Consider the following 17,714-nt stretch of genomic DNA (forward strand, 5'->3'; position numbering starts at 1 on the left):
GTGGAACTGTCATGATATCTGTCTGTTAAACAAGAGACGTAAAGGGATTTTTATTTCTTTATGGCAAGTATGTTTTAGAGTTAAAGGTAAACGACCTCCAGGTCATCTACCATACCTTAGCAGAGGAGAAAGAAGTAGGCTGGCCTTTTAAGTGAGTGAGTTAAACTGTTTTGTGAACACAAAGACATGATTTGCCAACACTTTAAAAATCAACAGGATGAGGATACTCAAATAACAAATAATTTTGTTGGTTGGTTGTGAAGATACCCTAAAAACACACTACTTCGATACAGATACGACCAGAAGTTACTTTTTTTTGTAGCAGGTTAGGAGATTTTACGCAGCAGGTAAGGAGAATCAACATAGCAGGTTAGGATTTATTTTATTTAACCTTTATTTATCCAGGAAGGGCTCATTGACATTAAAATCTATTTTTCAAGAGCACCCTTGCCAAGATAGGCAGCACCAATTCATTACAAAAGAATTAGACAAAAAACATGAAAAACTACAAGTAATCTAGTAAAAAGGATACTTAGATTAAGGTTAGGAAAAGGGTTAGGGTTTGGGTTAGCGAAAATGCTCTCATATCATAACCTGCAATGAAAGGTAACTTCTGGTCATAGTTGTTTCAAAGTGGTGTGTTTTAAGGGAGTCCCATTGGTTGTGGTTGGAATAAAGTCAATTATTTACACATATAATATCCCTTCTCTGTGAGGAAAAAAAGAAACAGTTCAGTTTCATGGGAGAGAACTTGATTCTCTCTGAAGGTTTGGACAACATAATATACCTCTCTGCACAGGCCTCTTCTTAGGGACTCACGCCTCAATCACACGGACCGTGCCCTTCATTCCGGGACTCCAGAAGTATTCATTCCAATGGAACGCTGCTTTGCAGAGGCAGTTACAATGCGTTCTATGTGGTGCTAAACATAGGATTTAAAACATGTATGCATCAAACTGTATTCGTAGACGAATTGACAGAAATGGTAGCACTAGGTGAATGTTGAACTTTTGTTGCACCCATATCCAGATGATGCTGCGTTCTATTTTGCACAGAGCACTATCGGTCTGATCAAGTCGTCACTGTCTAGTCGGAACTAAAAGTGTCTGATCAAACGAAGGGAGAACTATTTTCGATAGAACCGGAAACATGGTGTATGTCAAGAAAAAATATGGCGGCGCCCATAGGTAGAAATACCTTAATGTTATAGCTGACATTAATCAAGCTAAATGTTGGACAATATTAATTAACGCTAGAGGTAACCGTGTCACACGAATAAATCTTAATTCTAGATGGGCCCTCGTGTAATTTGTTGAGCTTGTTTTGACGAATAAACGAGCCATACTGGAGTCGAGCATTGTTAGCTAATTTTGACACACTGGTGGCATTGGTAGATGCCCGCCCGACCAATGACAGAAGATGTGGAACAATGTCAAGGCAAAAGTAATGGGTCTGAAAATACTCCATGGCTTTTGCAATTATTGCACCCAGAGGCATGCATCTGTTGGCGTGTGGGTCAAAAGAACGTCGGAGAAACATAGACGTTGTGGACAAGTCCCTGGCAAGACCCGCCTATTTGCCACTAGGAACTACTTATCAACAGAACCACCTTGGAGGGTCCTTTTCTTTGGGACAGATGATTTTGCTGTAGAATCCCTCAAGCTGCTCTCTGCGTCAAGGTATGACACTCACAACAATTTACATGCCAGTGAGCAAAGAGGAGAGTCTTTGCAGTGAGTAACTTTAACCTGGTCCAATATCCGTTTGTGCTGTCTCATAAGAGTTGGGGAAACAGTGCGAACAGATCTGGGACCAGGCTAGAGTAACTTCTCGTCGCCTAATGTCAGTTGTTAGCTGTCATTATTTGTCACAGGGACTCCAATGACCGAGTTGTGGAATCACTTGAGGTTGTCACACTATCCAATGACGTCCCTGTGAAGAAGTTTGCTGATCAAAACAAACTGCCCGTTCATGTCTGGCCTCTCGGGGATCTTCAAGGGCGGTTCGATGTCGGGGTGGTGGTGTCGTTTGGCTGCTTGCTTCGGGAAGGACTTATCAACCAGTTTCCATGGTGAGTAACTTCTCTGAAAGTGACTCATGCAATACAAGTGTAACGTTATAGCTTCTGTCCCTGTGTGCCCCTAGCTGGGTGCAAACCAGGGACCTGCACACAACACTCTGACTCGCCACCAAAATAAGCATTGTCATCACCACTGACCCAGAATGTACTTGTAGATCTCAGGGCGGGCGACATCACTTGCTCCATGGTAGCTACTATGTTCTATATCAGATACACAAGCATCAGACTCTCCAAGAAGTGTCAATCTTATGAACACCTCCCAAGAGTCAAACCCTGACTGTGTCCATTCTGTTTGATTGTGATAGTTGTAGCATGTGTCTGTTGCCTCTATTCCAGTGGGATCCTGAATGTCCACCCCAGCCTTCTCCCCAGATGGCGCGGCCCAGCCCCAGTGTTCCACACCATCCTACACGGAGACACTATCACCGGGGTCAGCGTCATGCAGATACGACCAAAGAGGTAGGCTAACGTGACCCAGAGCTACTTTCTGTCCCCTTTCCTCTCTCCCTTTCCTCATGGTGCTGAGGGAGGAAGGGTAAGTCATGAAAGGGACCAGTCATCTGCCAGTAACATGGACCTACTATTGACAAGCAAAAGTGAGGGATGACATTAGCAGATAGTTGTTTGTTCAAATGCATATTTAGGGATGATTTCCCAACCTAATCCTGGACTGAAAAGCCCTTTTTAATGGTGATTTTCCCCATTGAGCATGTGTTATAGCCCTGTACAGGACAGCTTTATCTGGACCATAATGTCTCCAGAGGCCACCAGATTTCAATAGGCCTATATATAATAGTGTACTCTACTACCGTATTCACTGTCAAAGCACATACTACTATTCCTCACGTCAAATATCATTAAACCTTTGCACCTCAGTGTATCGCTGATCTGTGTTACAGTAAAGCTCATTGTCTGTTACAGTAAACTGCAGTGTGTGTCTCTGGTCTCTGTTACAGGTTTGATGTGGGTCCCATTCTTCACCAGGAGATCTACCAGGTCCCAGACAACTTCACAGCTGACCAGCTAGGAGCTACTCTGGCCACCAAGGGAGCCCAGCTGGTGAATGCACTTCATTGTGTAGTTATAGCACCCTATTCCCATCCAGTGTACTACGTGGCTCAAGTTTTATATGACTGTTGGTCAAATGTAGTGCACTACATGGGGAATAGGGTGTGATTTGAGCTCACTCATTTGGGACGTAGATCCAGAGCGTAATCCGTTTGAAGAGGCTTGTCAGAAACCAGTCATGGTTAATGTAAGCCCTCTTATATGGGACCTTTCTTATTTTGCTTGAACAGTTGATTGACACATTAAGGACCCTTCCAGAGAGAATCACAAACCGAAGAGAGCAAGCTCAAGACGGTACCACTTTAGGTAAGAACATTTATTTCCTCAACCAGACATTTGATGCTAGTAGTAATTACAATTTGAATGATAAACAATTGGCAAGAATTGCAACTTACAGGAGGGTGAAAGCTGTGTGTACTTTCCAAGCACCCATTCATGCCTCAGCTTAGAGTTGACTCTTCTCAACAGCCCCTAAAATCAGCACATCGATGAGCTGGATCGTATGGGAGGAGCAGACCTGTGTCCAGATCGACTGCCTGTTTCGTGCCATCGCATCCCGGGTAATAAGACAGACCAGTCATGTTCAGTTGGCACGAAACGAGAAGTCAGAAAACTTCAAACTAAAGTGAGCAGTCTTATTGGGCGATTTCAGGCTGTTCCTGACCTGTTTCAAGATGATTTTCTAATTTTGTGCATACTGAACATGACCTTGATTTACTATGACCGGCCTCTAAACCAGTCATAGGGCGGCAGGGTAGCCTAGTGGTTAGAGCGTTGGACTAGTAACCGGAAGGTTGCAAGTTCAAACCCCCGAGCTGACAAGGTACAAATCCGTCATTGAAAATAAGAATTTGTTCTTTAACTGACTTGCCTGGTTAAATAAAGGTAAAATTAAAAAAAATAAACACACATTGTCCAGGAGTGTTAAAATAATGCCCTCCTCTTCTCTCTCATTAGATCCCATTGAGAACAATTTGGATGGGCAAGACCATAAAGCTGCTGGACTTTGCTGGCAAGTGCAACATTTCACTATCAGGTAATTTCCTCTTTTAATCAGGACTCTTCATTGTTTCCAACACTGCTTGGTGATAGATGGTGGTTGACTCAGTCAGCTAGTTCAATCAGCATGCGGTAAGTAGCTGTGTGGATCAGCAGCAGTAGTGCTGGAGTCCACACGCTGAGAAGACAATCTGTCTGGTAACATCCGTTTTGAATATCTTAGGATGAGAAAGGTTGTGATTGTTGTAATGACAGGTCGAGGGAGGATACCTGTGCCAGGATCTATGAGTTATCAGAAAGAATCCAACACCTTGGCTGTCTGTTGTAAGGTGCGTGAGCCAGGCTTTTCATCCTTGACACTTTCCGTGGTTTACTATTATGTCAAAACACCTCAAATTTTGTCTTATTGAAATATGTCTAATATTAATGAAAAATAATTCACTTCCTGATGTATCATGGCATAATACAAATAATTAACTTGATGGATCCCATAAAGAAATGATGACAAGCACTTTTTGTGTGTTCGGTGGTCAAGGATGGCTGGGTTGGATTCAAGGCGGTGATGCTGAAGAAGAGACTGTCGGCAGCGGACTTCTACAACGGATATCTCCATCAGAGCTTCCAGAACAGATCTGGCCCTCCCAGGCAGGAGTGCCTGTTCCACAGTAACAGAACTAAATTACGTTCAGATGGAGAGGAGAACTCATTGACACAGCTACACGCTGTGCATTAAAACACAAAACAACAACCTACTTTAATGTTATTTGATTAGATACATTTCCTGTAAAAAAATAAAGGATCTATACTATGTCTGTTTTAAGACATCATATTTAAGAGTACACACAAGAGTAGTGTTCAGCAGGGAACACCGTGGCAAAACGTTTTGAAACTAAAAATGAGCATTTCTTATTGTTCAAGTCCAGGTAGTAACTACCCTCTGTTTCAAAAAAAAATCTCTTATTTTACGCCTACTGGAAACTATTTCCTGATAGCCTATGGAACACATGAATGTAATAATAGTGATATCAGGGAGAGGCTGTTGTGTGTATGAGTAGTTTGTTGTCGAATGCAAAACCCTCAAACCCGTTAAGACTACCAAAATAACAGGTGTATTTGCATAAATAAACATTTACAAGGTTCTGTTGCCTGTCATTTGCTCTATGACATTATCCATTACCATATTATGCATTGGACTTGGTAATATTTATCACAGTTGTAGAGATGGTGGGGTCTGTTTTAGAGATGTACTCTTCCCAGGGGACTAAATGGTGCCGTTCCAGGCCGACTACATTGCAGTCGCACTGCACAAATGAACCAATGATCGAATGCCACCCCATCTACATTGGGCTCAGATATTAGATTGCAATACCACATTGATACGGCTACTGACATGTTTGAGTTTAAACCTTTAATAGTAACAGTTTGGCCTTCATCCAGGTGTTATGAGATTTGGTGTGAAACTGCTTCCCCACCCGCTGGGACGCAGCAACTGTTTGTCACAGCATGCTGGTCTCTGGGGACATTGTCTGTTAACTGGGAGGCTTTACAAGAGGCACGTACCACTATGGAAGAGAGAAAGAAAGTTCAGAATTGTGGCGTTTCACTAAGTTTTAAACAAAACATTGAAGGAAATGTATTTATTCACTTAACTTGATAAAGTGGGTGTGAATTAGACCAGTGTTGTCCAACCCCTCGGAAGATATTTTATTTTAGCCCTGTTGATTCAACTAATCAAGTGCTTGGTAGGCTAATTAGTCCATTAGTGATAAGGATGTATCAGTGAAGTGGTAGAACACAAATGTCTGGTGGTTAAGAGAGGGTTGGGAAACACTGACTGCATGTTTCCTTTTAGTCATAAAGCTAGCTGCCGTTAGCTAGTGTGAATGTGTTTAGGGTGTCATCATACCTCCTCTGTCATCCCTGCTGTCTTCCTACCCTCTGTGTTAAAAGGAGGCTTCAGGTAACCTTTGAAGTGCTGCTTCACCAAGTCATGGAAAGTAGATAAGCAATCCTAAAAAGAGCATCAGGAAAGCTGAATATTAGCTACCAAAATGTATTACACTTTTGGATGTAATTTTAGATGAGGCACAGCTGCATCAACTATGGTGGATGTGTTACCAGGCCAGTGATTTACTACATTCACCATAAACCCAATTATAGTGTGGCAGTGATTTTATTTGAAACATTTCTTCAACAATGTGCATTATAAAGAGGCAACTATTTCTGCACTGTTCAGTCTACCAAACTGTAGTTAAATAATGGCCTCCATATAGACGTACCCGTTCTTCCTGTGAACAGATGTAGGTGAACCAGCGGAGCCCGGCGGCCACGTGAGTGATCTCATCCCGGTAGATAACCTCCAGCACCTCCACAGAGCTGCAGTCCCCCTGGGCAGCGAAGCGGGAGAGGGTCTGGGGGTGCACATCTAGGCCCCTTGCAGGAGGAGAGAGAGGGAGTTAGGTAGATGTACTTTCCCCGAGCCCAAGTCGATTTAGAAAAGACAAGAATTTCATCCATTTTTTGTTTTAGCCACCCTGTGGTTATTTGTGGCCAAGGAGGAGTGACATTTCTCACACCTATTCAAACCTTTCAGATAATGTGAACCCCATGGGTGTATTAGAAGATGTGTCAAGGTAATAGGGACCATAATGCTTCCACTGCACTGGTAACATAACCATATTCTGTTGGTGCTGTAATACAGGTGGATGCTGTACCTGGCTTCATGTACCATATGCACAATGGCTAGCCTCGCCAGAAGGTCATGGGACGTATCCGTTGCTGACTGCCACAGTCCTGTGGAGATGAGTGGAGGAAGCTCAACTTACACTGGCTGCACTGAAAATGTCATGTATTTTTTCATAAAACCAACTGTGATGATATTTATAGTTAAGCCAGGATTCAATCCAATCTGCATTATGGAACGCGTGATACTTAAAAGTTCATTTCCGATTGAGCCGAAATATGCAGAGTTTACTGTGAATTCGATCTCCACGAACACGGGGAACATTGCCTTTCCAAAGACGCATTGTCTACAAAAGAGATCGGATTGAAGCCCGGCCTTAGCCTGGAGAAGCCAGCAAACCACCCACCATTATGAACAGGTAACGCACCAAAGAAGCTGTCGAGTTCTGTGATCCTCGTCTCTAGTAAGTGATAATGCTGTTGGGAACCGTAGAAATTCATTGTATTCCCAGGGTAACATCCATCCACCACTCACAACTGATACAGTTCTACCACTTTTTATCCTCCTTGAGGAACACTGTCTTGCAGTATTATACAAATATAAACATAGTAAATATACTTGGACTACCAATATCTGATGTACAGACGTTTGAACAACAGACATACATAACAATAATGTGCATCATTCTTAAAGGAATATTCCACTTTTTTCTCCCAGCTTGTTTTTAAAAAATAAGCTGAAACTTCAGAAAGTGAACTATACTTAAAACAACACGTAACAGACCACATTAATTAAATATATGTTAGGACACTGACCTTGGCCTCGTCTCCGGCCACTTTGACAAAGTCGCTGAAGAACTGGCGGGGCAGGGGCTCTCCAGTGTCCAGTCTGACCGATGAGAAGCGAGCGATGACGTCCCAGGACAGGTCTATAGCCCACTGCTCTATGTTAGCCAGGGAGTGGAGGAGGGCTATCCTGCTAGCCTGGTCAGACACATAGTAAACACACACGCTCATATCAATCATCATTGATGAAGCATGGAATGTTGCAGTTCTATAGCCTTCGTCCGTACTGTATGTACTAATGGCATGACAACGAATGCTAATGCCACACACATTACACATGAACACACACCATTTACGCTGCTGCTTCTATTTATTTGATTATTTATACTGCGGACAGTCACTTTTACCCCTGCTTACACATCTAGCTCAACTACTCCAGTATCCCTGCACATTGAAATGATGGTGCTGGTACTGATCCTGTATAGAGCTTACAATCTAGTTTTTTCCTACTGTTTTTCCTTCGTATTATTTCTCTTACCTTTATATTGAATACTGCATTGTTGGGAAAGATTGATTGATGGCAGCATTCGCGTGAAACTGAAAGCGCAAACCACTGCTTTTAATCAGGGCAAGGTGTCTGGTAACATGACCGAGTACAAACAGTGCAGCTATTCCCTCTGCAAGGCTATCAAACAAGCTAAGCGTCAGTACAGAGACAAAGTAGAATCTCAATTCAACGGCTCAGACACAAGAGGCATGTGGCAGGGTCTACAGTCAATCACGGACTACAGGAAGAAATCCAGCCCAGTCACGGACCAGGATGTCTTGCTCCCAGGCAGACTAAATAACTTTTTTGCCCGCTTTGAGGATAATACAGTGCCACTGACACGGCCTGCAACGGAAACATGCGGTCTCTCCTTCACTGCAGCCGAGGTGAGTAAAACATTTAAACGTGTTAACCCTCGCAAGGCTGCAGGCCCAGACGGCATCCCCAGCCGCGCCCTCAGAGCATGCGCAGACCAGCTGGCTGGTGTGTTTACGGACATATTCAATCAATCCCTATACCAGTCTGCTGTTCCCACATGCTTCAAGAGGGCCACCATTGTTCCTGTTACCAAGAAAGCTAAGGTAACTGAGCTAAACGACTACCGCCCCGTAGCACTCACTTCCGTCATCATGAAGTGCTTTGAGAGACTAGTCAAGGACCATATCACCTCCACCCTACCTGACACCCTAGACCCACTCCAATTTGCTTACCGCCCAAATAGGTCCACAGACGATGCAATCTCAACCACACTGCACACTGCCCTAACCCATCTGGACAAGAGGAATATCTATGTGAGAATGCTGTTCATCGACTACAGCTCGGCATTCAACACCATAGTACCCTCCAAGATCGTCATCAAGCTCGAGACCCTGGGTCTCGACCCCGCCCTGTGCAACTGGGTACTGGACTTCCTGACGGGCCGCCCCCAGGTGGTGAGGGTAGGTAACAACATCTCCTCCCCGCTGATCCTCAACACTGGGGCCCCACAAGGGTGCGTTCTGAGCCCTCTCCTGTACTCCCTGTTCACCCACGACTGCGTGGCCACGCACGCCTCCAACTCAATCATCAAGTTTGCGGACGACACAACAGTGGTAGGCTTGATTACCAACAACGACGAGACGGCCTACAGGGAGGAGGTGAGGGCCCTCGGAGTGTGGTGTCAGGAAAATAACCTCACACTCAACGTCAGCAAAACTAAGGAGATGATTGTGGACTTCAGGAAACAGCAGAGGGAACACCCCCCCAATCCACATCGATGGAACAGTAGTGGAGAGAGTAGCAAGTTTTAAGTTCCTCGGCATACACATCACAGACAAACTGAATTGGTCCACTCCCACAGACAGCATCGTGAAGAAGGCGCAGCAGCGCCTCTTCAACCTCAGGAGGCTGAAGAAATTTGGCTTGTCACCAAAAGCACTCACAAACTTCTACAGATGCACAATCGAGAGCATCCTGGCGGGCTGTATCACCGCCTGGTACGGCAATTGCTCCGCCCTCAACCGTAAGGCTCTCCAGAGGGTAGTGAGGTCTGCACAACGCATCACCGGGGGCAAACTACCTGCCCTCCAGGACACCTACACCACCCGATGTTACAGGAAGGCCATAAAGATCATCAAGGACATCAACCACCCGAGCCACTGCCTGTTCACCCCGCTATCATCCAGAAGGCGAGGTCAGTACAGGTGCATCAAAGCTGGGACCGAGAGACTGAAAAACAGCTTCTATCTCAAGGCCATCAGACTGTTAAACAGCCACCACTAACATTGAGTGGCTGCTGCCAACACACTGACACAACTCCAGCCACTTTAAGAATGGGAATTGATGGGAAATGATGTAAATATATCACTAGCCACTTTAAACAATGCTACCTTATATAATGTTACTTACCCTACATTATGCATCTCATATGCATACGTATATACTGTACTCTATATCATCGACTGCATCCTTATTTAATACATGTATCACTAGCCACTTTAACTATGCCACTTTGTTTACATACTCATCTCATATGTATATACTGTACTCGATACCATCTACTGTATCTTGCCTATGCTGCTCTGTACCATCACTCATTCATATATCCTTATGTACATATTCTTTATCCCCTTACACTGTGTATAAGAAGGAATTGTTAGTTAGATTACTTGTTGGTTATTACTGCATTGTCGGAACTAGAAGCACAAGCATTTCGCTACACTCGCATTAACATCTGCTAACCATGTGTATGTGACAAATAAGATTTGATTTGAAGAGCTTGCAAGTAAGCATGTCACTGCACTGTTTCACACCTGTTGTATCCTGTGCAAGTGACAAATAAACTTTGATTTGACTTCCGAAGAGATTATTTTATTGCGACAGTGGGTAGCTAGCATGCCCATTTTGTTAATCTAGGGGTTGTGTAGTTCAATATTGGCATGGCATATGTTCCCTCCTTTTTCTCAACAGTACCATTACCTGTGTTTATTGTCATTGTCGTGTTTGGTCTTCTATTTGTTAGGCTACATGATTGATTGTGATTGATTTAAGTATCTACTGGCACCCAGCCCACATGGGCTTACAAGACACTACTAAACACAGTACCATTTTCCTTGTACTCAACACAAAATAAGATTGTACAAATTATATGCATATACTGTACAATAATCATGGCAAGTACAGCTACCATCTAGCCCCACTACACAAACAGTACATTACAAACAGTACAGCTACCATCTAGCCCCACTACACAAACAGTACAGCTACCATCTAGCCCCACTACACAAACAGTACAGCTACCATCTAGCCCCACTACACAAACCGTACAGCTACCATCTAGCCCCACTACACAAACAGTACAGCTACCATCTAGCCCCACTACACAAACAGTATAGCTACCATCTAGCCCCACTACACAAACCGTACAGCTACCATCTAGCCCCACTACACAAACCGTACAGCTACCATCTAGCCCCACTACACAAACCGTACAGCTACCATCTAGCCCAACTACACAAACAGTACATTACAAACCGTACAGCTACCATCTAGCCCCACTACACAAACCGTACAGCTACCATCTAGCCCCACTACACAAACCGTACAGCTACCATCTAGCCCCACTACACAAACCGTACAGCTACCATCTAGCCCCACTACACAAACCGTACAGCTACCATCTAGCCCCACTACACAAACCGTACAGCTACCATCTAGCCCCACTACACAAACCGTACAGCTACCATCTAGCCCCACTACACAAACTGTACAGCTACCATCTAGCCCCACTACACAAACTGTACAGCTACCATCTAGCCCCACTACACAAACAGTACATTACAAACAGTACAGCTACCATCTAGCCCCACTACACAAACAGTACAGCTACTATCTAGCCCCACTACACAAACCGTACAGCTACCATCTAGCCCCACTACACAAACCGTACAGCTACCATCTAGCCCCACTACACAAACCGTACAGCTACCATCTAGCCCCACTACACAAACCGTACAGCTACCATCTAGCCCCACTACACAAACCGTACAGCTACCATCTAGCCCCACTACACAAACAGTACAGCTACCATCTAGCCCCACTACAAAAACCGTACAGCTACCATCTAGCCCCACTACACAAACCGTACAGCTACCATCTAGCCCCACTACACAAACCGTACATTTCTCCTTCTCCAGGCAGTGTAAACAAACTGAGCAATCTCAAACCCCCTGCCTGAAACAGACTTCAAGTCCCTGCTTGTCCCGTAACCACAATACTTCAGGGTTTAGCACCAAACATTTTTACAGAAGATAACACGTCTCAGATCGTTATACAAAGGGCTATAAAACACTAAATGGATTTTGTTTTTGATTTCCCAACACAGTAGGCAAATGATCTCCTCTTCAGACACTGTGTTAAATCGACCCTTCTCTAAGCCAGAGGGAGAGGGCCGGATGGGAGTTGAGCACAAACTGACCTTTGGCTTTTTGTTAGGTTCAGGAGGACATATGGTTCAGGGATATAGTTCTCTTTGATGACAGTATGTTCTAAGTTTTTAGGTCTAAACCATATATCAGCTGCCCATTTTTCCTTGTGGATCAGAAAAAGCGTGTCCTTGATTTGGTTAACACCACATGGTCATTTGTTCCTGAATATATACTGCAAATCAGTTTCACAAAAAAATAGGTAATTATCTAGGTCCCAGTCAAACCCTTTTTTTGTGATTCTGCGTTCTGGCATATTCATCAGTCTGTTCCATAGACGTACCATGTCACAGTTTTAACTACCTTCACAACCCATATCTCCACAGATGGCCAGGTTTCGAGTCAGTTTATGCACACCAAGAAAGCAGCGGATTGCTCTGTTTTGAACATTGTTACAATTAGTATGTACTTTGGATCCCCATACCCCAGCAGCATAGTCCATCACTGGACACACACAGGATTGAAACAGTTGAGAATAAGCACAGTAACCAAGGTCCTTTTCATTTAGTCTAAATCATTAACATATAGAGTAAATAAAGTGGGTGAGAGTACGTCTCCCTGCTATACACAGTAAGGGGTTGGAAACCAGGTCATTAACCTGAACACAGGCAACTGGAGCCAGATAAAGAGGTTTGATAACATCAGAGAATCTTCCATCAATTCCCATTTTAATTAGTGGTTAAATCCATATGAATTCAATCACTTTTTGACATCTTCCCTTTTGATTTAAACAGAACTTTCCAGACATGTTTGTCCATGGAAGAAGTGGTCAGAAAGGGACGTTTTGGACCTGAATGCAAAACATTCAGGAGATAAGATGTGCTCAAAGTTGACCCATTTAGCATTACCCCACCATACCATGAGACATCCATGTCATCATCACTGGAAAAGATCAACGGTTGAGTTTGATATAATTCAAAAGCTTACAACGAATAGGGTTGTCAAACTAAATGTAAAAAAAATATATAAAAACAATGACCTTTAATGTCAATTCTGTAAAAAGGCGTAAACTCTGATTTTTTTCATATTCGCATATGTTGTAGCTTATACCCTACTTTCCATCATCTGAGGTTGTGTTGTGTCCGTGGTTGAGACACAACGTGCTCCTGAATGAAGGGTGCTGTCAAAAAGTGATCGAATTCAAATGGATTTACCCCAGTCTAAAAGCAATTCGGTCTCTATTTACCTAATCAAAAGCCTTCATAAAACCAACAAAACAGGCAAAAGTTGGTTCTCTCTCTTGAATTCTAGCCTGGACCACTGTAGAGACAGTATAGATGTGGTCTATACATGTTCTGGCTTTCCTAAAACCATTATGTTAATCAGCAAGCTGACCAGACAGTTCTAGATAGTGAGAAGAGAGCCTGTTATTTAGGATGTAGGACTACAATTTACATACAGTGCTAATGAGAATAATCCCTCTATAGTTCAATGGGATTTTAGGCTCAGTTTTTTGGGATTTCAGAGATTCTGAACTTGTTAGTTCATACTGCCAACCTGTCTGGCATGAGTGATTAGAGAGTGTTCTTAACACTGACCTGTGTGCCACCTTTGCCACGCTTGATTTTGCCCGGCTGCAGTACGGTCAGGTTCTCCTTCCTGCTTGGCTGGACAGGTGGTGTAGCCTGACCCACCTCTGTGATCTCCCCACTGTTCCACCTCTCCTGGACCTCCAGCGTCATGGCTACCTACAGGGATTGGATCAAAGTCAGTGAGCCAGTGAGATATGCAGTGTTGAACAAATCATCTACGTTACACTATAGTCAAATACAAGCATCACAGGTGCAGCGAAATAACATCTGCAAATCTGTGTATGCCACCAAAAACTAGTTTTGTATGTTTGCCATGGAAAGTCCAGGGAGACTCTGCCTGTTTCAGACATTTTCTTTCTTTCATTTGGTGCCTAATGAACACAAACCAACATTCCATTCCCTCCCAGTTTAACACTTCATGTGGTGGTTAGTGTGAATGGGACTTGCCTTCTCTTTGGGGTCTGGTGTGCAGAGGATCTTTGTAGCCCAGAAGCACAGTGTGTCCTCAGAGGGTGATGGCTCGACATCATCTACTGACAACTTGCCTGAGACAAAAAGAGATCTCTTATTAATGTACTTAACATCATTCAAAGCTTTGCCAGAACAAAATATCTTAGCTACCAGCCTTCTCTGAGATCTGTGTGTTCTTGCCTGCTCATCATCAAGCCAACAGGTTTGGCATGACAATTCCATAAGGAGATGGCAAGAGTGCAGAAACACCCAGGCTACACTACTTTCCTACTTTCCTTTATGGAATTGTAAAAAACAAACTTTGATTGGTGTACATTGTTCATTAGGTATACTATCGCCTTACCATTAGATGTGTCTATCTCTGGGATGGGACTTAGACACAGCTCATTCTGTGTGTTGATATAAATCATGTCTTGGACAACTCTGACCTCATACACCTGGTTCTGTAGACAGAAAAACAAACTTTCATTTTAGTCTCATGGTATTATTGATTAATAAGCTGTTGTTATTCAATGACCAAATTCTAATAACACATACAGTACATTGCCTAGTGAATGTCTTCACACCTCTTGCAAAGCTGTCACCTTATGTAAATATAAAAAGAGATTCAATTAGATTGTTTCATCCGCTTGTGATCTAACCATTCTCAAAGTGAAAGAAAAATTCAAGATGTCTCGATCGTCTCAGGGGTGTCAGTACTTTCTCTAAGCAACTCCAAATGCCTGTCTCTCGCCCCCAAGCACACACATTAATGCCACATTGACTTCTGTATGAAGCCGATGGTGGTAATGCATATCAACCTTCCCTTTATCACACTGTTTCAGGAAAGCTATATTTAGAATACTACGAATAAATAGGCTCTGTTGGAGACCATCTCTCTCTACCTGTAGTCCCATGGAAGAGGCACCTGTCTCCAGGCAGAAGTCAAAGTGATGCCAGGGACAGACCAGAACCCTCTTCCCATCTCCCAGGTCCTCAATGTCACCGAGGTCAAGAGGGCCTCCTGCGCCAAGACAGTGGTTGTAATGATGAAAGTCATCATCGTATGGTGACCATGATCATTTTGTTCTTATAGCATACTCTCATCCTTCTGCTTTATCCTATAGCCACTTTGGCACGTAGTTGTTTATGAATTAATCATCAGAACAGCAAGCTACCATAGCATAGTGCTGAGTGATTAATAGTGCTGTGTGCTGATGCCATCAATTAGGCTAACTTATACCTTCATGGGGACAGGATGAATCCATAGCCCAGAATCTGTCATCTTCTGTGTGAACCAGGACAATGTGTTCACCATCCTCAGAGTACAGCCTTGGGGAAACGTAGAGAAGTCATGCAGTTAGACCATCTTTTTAGAATATGCAAGGGCAGCTAATGTGTATATGCTAGCTGCTGCTATTCTAGCTAATTGGACTGCTTACTTTGTGCATGGTGAGTCAAAATCACACTTCTTTCCTACACATTGCCAGTTTCCGTCTTTGACAATTTCTCTTAATGCAGCGACTAAATCTTCCTCGAAGTGATCCATTTAAAATATACGATGCAGAAAATAGTAGTAAGAGTAATGTTGTGCATAACTAGCTTGCTACTGCTGCCGTCCATGCCGATGTGTGGCAGAATTGTTTTCTTCTGAACTACAAAATAAAATTGTTTCAACCGGATGTTGGTACTCCACGAATTCTGCCCGACATAAAACCACTAAGGTAAAACAAGAACCGAAACTTAACAGAGACAAACCTTTGAAATGCTATGCAAAAAGATAACACTAGAGAAAAAGAATGAATGCATAGAAATATATTTGTTGATTAGACAAGATTTAGAATTACAATTAACAGTCATTTTCTCATTTTGATATGGTTGATTACATAAAAAATGTTTTTTAAACGAAATTACAATGAGAACAATTAACCTCAAGGCCAGCAGATGACGATGCAGCCAGCAGTTATATATATATAAGCTTCCTATTGGTTGATTCTACTTACACCCCTTTTTCAGCCAGCGGTAAACAACAGACTGCTGCAGCCTAAATGGCTAAAGGCGATATGCACATCTGGGACTAGCGTTCCTAGGTATTATGCTGTCTTCATGTCATGTCGGAAACTCGGGACCTGTGACTTAAAATGAACTAAAGTTATTTGCGTAAAGCTTCCTATTGGTTGATTCTGGTCCAAACCCAAGAGGGAAATTCAGAATCTGATTCTTCCCCCTAGGTTAGCAAGTGTAACATTTCAGAGTTTCCAACATGAGTGATCATGCATTAGCCACCCTAGCATGGTCGTGCAAAATTGTGTTTCATAAAGTACACATACTTTCCCTGTTTTTTTCCCTGTGGCATTATCGCCAATAGATCAAATTAAGGAGGAATTCGACACCTTTGCAGCCTGAATGGAGAATGTTTTATGTACGAACCGGCCACAGGCTTATAGCCAGCTGCAAACAATGCCTTTGGACATTAACATGAAACAACTCAATATCGCCATCTGCCGGCCTTTGGGCTAGAAAACAATATGATTGACATGATCTACTGTACGACATTGTATCTTAAAATTGCCAGGGGGAACATACAGACTGCAGGCACCAAGTCAGTGAAGGTTTGAAACTGAACTGAATTATCTACATAGGGACCTACAGTACCAGTCAAAAGTTTGGACACACCTACTCATTCAAGGGGTTTTCTATGGAATCATGTAGTAACCAAAAAAGTGTTAAACAAATTAAAATATATTTTAGATTTTTCAAAATAGCCACCCTTCGTCTTAATGACAGCTTTGCACAATATTGGCATTCTCTCAACCAGCTTTTTTTCTTCTTTTAAAACTGTATTTAAATAAGCAAGTCAGTTAAGAACAAAATCTTATATACAATGACGGCCTGCCAAAAGGCCTCCTGCGGGGATGGGGGCTGGGATTAAAAATATAATAAAATAAAAATAAAGGACAAAACACACATCATGACAAGAGAGACAACACAACACTACATAAAGAGAAACCAAAAACGACAACATAGCATGGCAACAACACATGAAAGCACAGCATGGTAGCAACACAACATGACAACAACAGCGTAATTTCATTTCAATTAACAGGTGTGCCTTGTTAAAAGTTTATGGATTTTATTTCCTTCTTAATGCGTTTGAGCCAATCAGTTGTGTTGTGGCAAGGTAGGGTTGGTATACAGAAGATAGCCCTATTTGGTAAAAGACCAAGTCCATATTATGGCAAGAACTGCTCAAATAAACAAAGCGAAACAACAGCCCTTCATTACTTTAAATCATGGAGTTCAATCAATCTGGAAAATTTCAAGAACTTTAAGTTTCTTCAAGTGGACTCTCAAAAACCATCTAGCGCTATGATGAAACTGGCTCTCAATGAGGACCCCACAGGAAAGGAAGACCCAGAGTTACCTCTGCTGCATAGGATAAGTTCACTATTTAGCCCCAGAAATTGCAGCCAAAATAAATGTTTCACAGAGTTCAAGTAACAGACACATCTCAACATCAACTGTTCAGAGGGGACTGTGTGAATCAGGCCTTCATGGTCAAATTTCTGCAAAGAAACCACTACTAAAGGACACCAATAAGAAGAGAC

General features: G+C 42.9%; 2 protein-coding genes across 4 annotated transcripts; one reads left to right on the top strand and one right to left on the bottom strand.

Annotated features, from left to right (window-relative positions):
- The first annotated feature begins 906 nt into the window (after positions 1 to 906).
- mtfmt (mitochondrial methionyl-tRNA formyltransferase) lies at positions 907 to 5,286 on the top strand. The gene is made up of 9 exons (XM_064989409.1): positions 907 to 1,679; positions 1,874 to 2,071; positions 2,417 to 2,539; positions 3,037 to 3,139; positions 3,379 to 3,454; positions 3,617 to 3,708; positions 4,106 to 4,184; positions 4,403 to 4,476; positions 4,683 to 5,286. The coding sequence occupies exons 1-9, from the start codon at positions 1,420 to 1,422 to the stop codon at positions 4,878 to 4,880; spliced, it is 1,203 nt and encodes a 400-aa protein (XP_064845481.1). The 5' UTR covers positions 907 to 1,419; the 3' UTR covers positions 4,881 to 5,286.
- Positions 4,883 to 15,819, bottom strand: si:ch73-314g15.3 (uncharacterized protein LOC368688 homolog). Of its 3 annotated transcripts, none has more exons than XM_064989395.1 (13): positions 15,549 to 15,819; positions 15,350 to 15,438; positions 15,012 to 15,130; positions 14,694 to 14,711; positions 14,471 to 14,570; positions 14,104 to 14,201; positions 13,663 to 13,812; positions 7,646 to 7,813; positions 7,258 to 7,306; positions 6,862 to 6,940; positions 6,427 to 6,580; positions 6,054 to 6,158; positions 4,883 to 5,709 (listed from the first exon to the last, which is right to left on the bottom strand). In XM_064989395.1, the coding sequence occupies exons 1-13, from the start codon at positions 15,653 to 15,655 to the stop codon at positions 5,677 to 5,679; spliced, it is 1,269 nt and encodes a 422-aa protein (XP_064845467.1). In that variant the 5' UTR covers positions 15,656 to 15,819; the 3' UTR covers positions 4,883 to 5,676. The 3 variants fall into 3 exon arrangements, with proteins under 3 accessions (XP_064845467.1, XP_064845449.1, XP_064845458.1); XM_064989377.1 differs by having other exon boundaries at positions 7,237 to 7,306; positions 15,549 to 15,816; XM_064989386.1 differs by lacking the exon at positions 14,694 to 14,711 and having other exon boundaries at positions 7,237 to 7,306; positions 15,549 to 15,811.
- Positions 15,820 to 17,714: the final 1,895 nt, after the last annotated feature.

Source organism: Oncorhynchus masou, chromosome 2 (genome assembly GCF_036934945.1).
Source record: "Oncorhynchus masou masou isolate Uvic2021 chromosome 2, UVic_Omas_1.1, whole genome shotgun sequence".
NCBI lineage: Eukaryota > Metazoa > Chordata > Actinopteri > Salmoniformes > Salmonidae > Oncorhynchus > Oncorhynchus masou.

Bases quoted from the DNA above. Each gene is read 5' to 3' on its own strand.
- si:ch73-314g15.3 (XM_064989377.1), bottom strand. From the start codon at position 15,655: ATGGATCACTTCGAGGAAGATTTAGTCGCTGCATTAAGAGAAATTGTC. The intron at 13,813-14,103 runs GCAAGTCCCATT...CAATCCCTGTAG, and splicing joins CACCAGACCCCAAAGAGAAG to GTAGCCATGACGCTGGAGGT. The intron at 6,581-6,861 runs GTACAGCATCCA...TCCTCCTGCAAG, and splicing joins CATATGGTACATGAAGCCAG to GGGCCTAGATGTGCACCCCC.
- mtfmt (XM_064989409.1), top strand. From the start codon at position 1,420: ATGTGGAACAATGTCAAGGCAAAAGTAATGGGTCTGAAAATACTCCAT. The intron at 2,540-3,036 runs GTAGGCTAACGT...TCTCTGTTACAG, and splicing joins ATGCAGATACGACCAAAGAG to GTTTGATGTGGGTCCCATTC. The intron at 3,455-3,616 runs GTAAGAACATTT...TCTTCTCAACAG, and splicing joins TCAAGACGGTACCACTTTAG to CCCCTAAAATCAGCACATCG.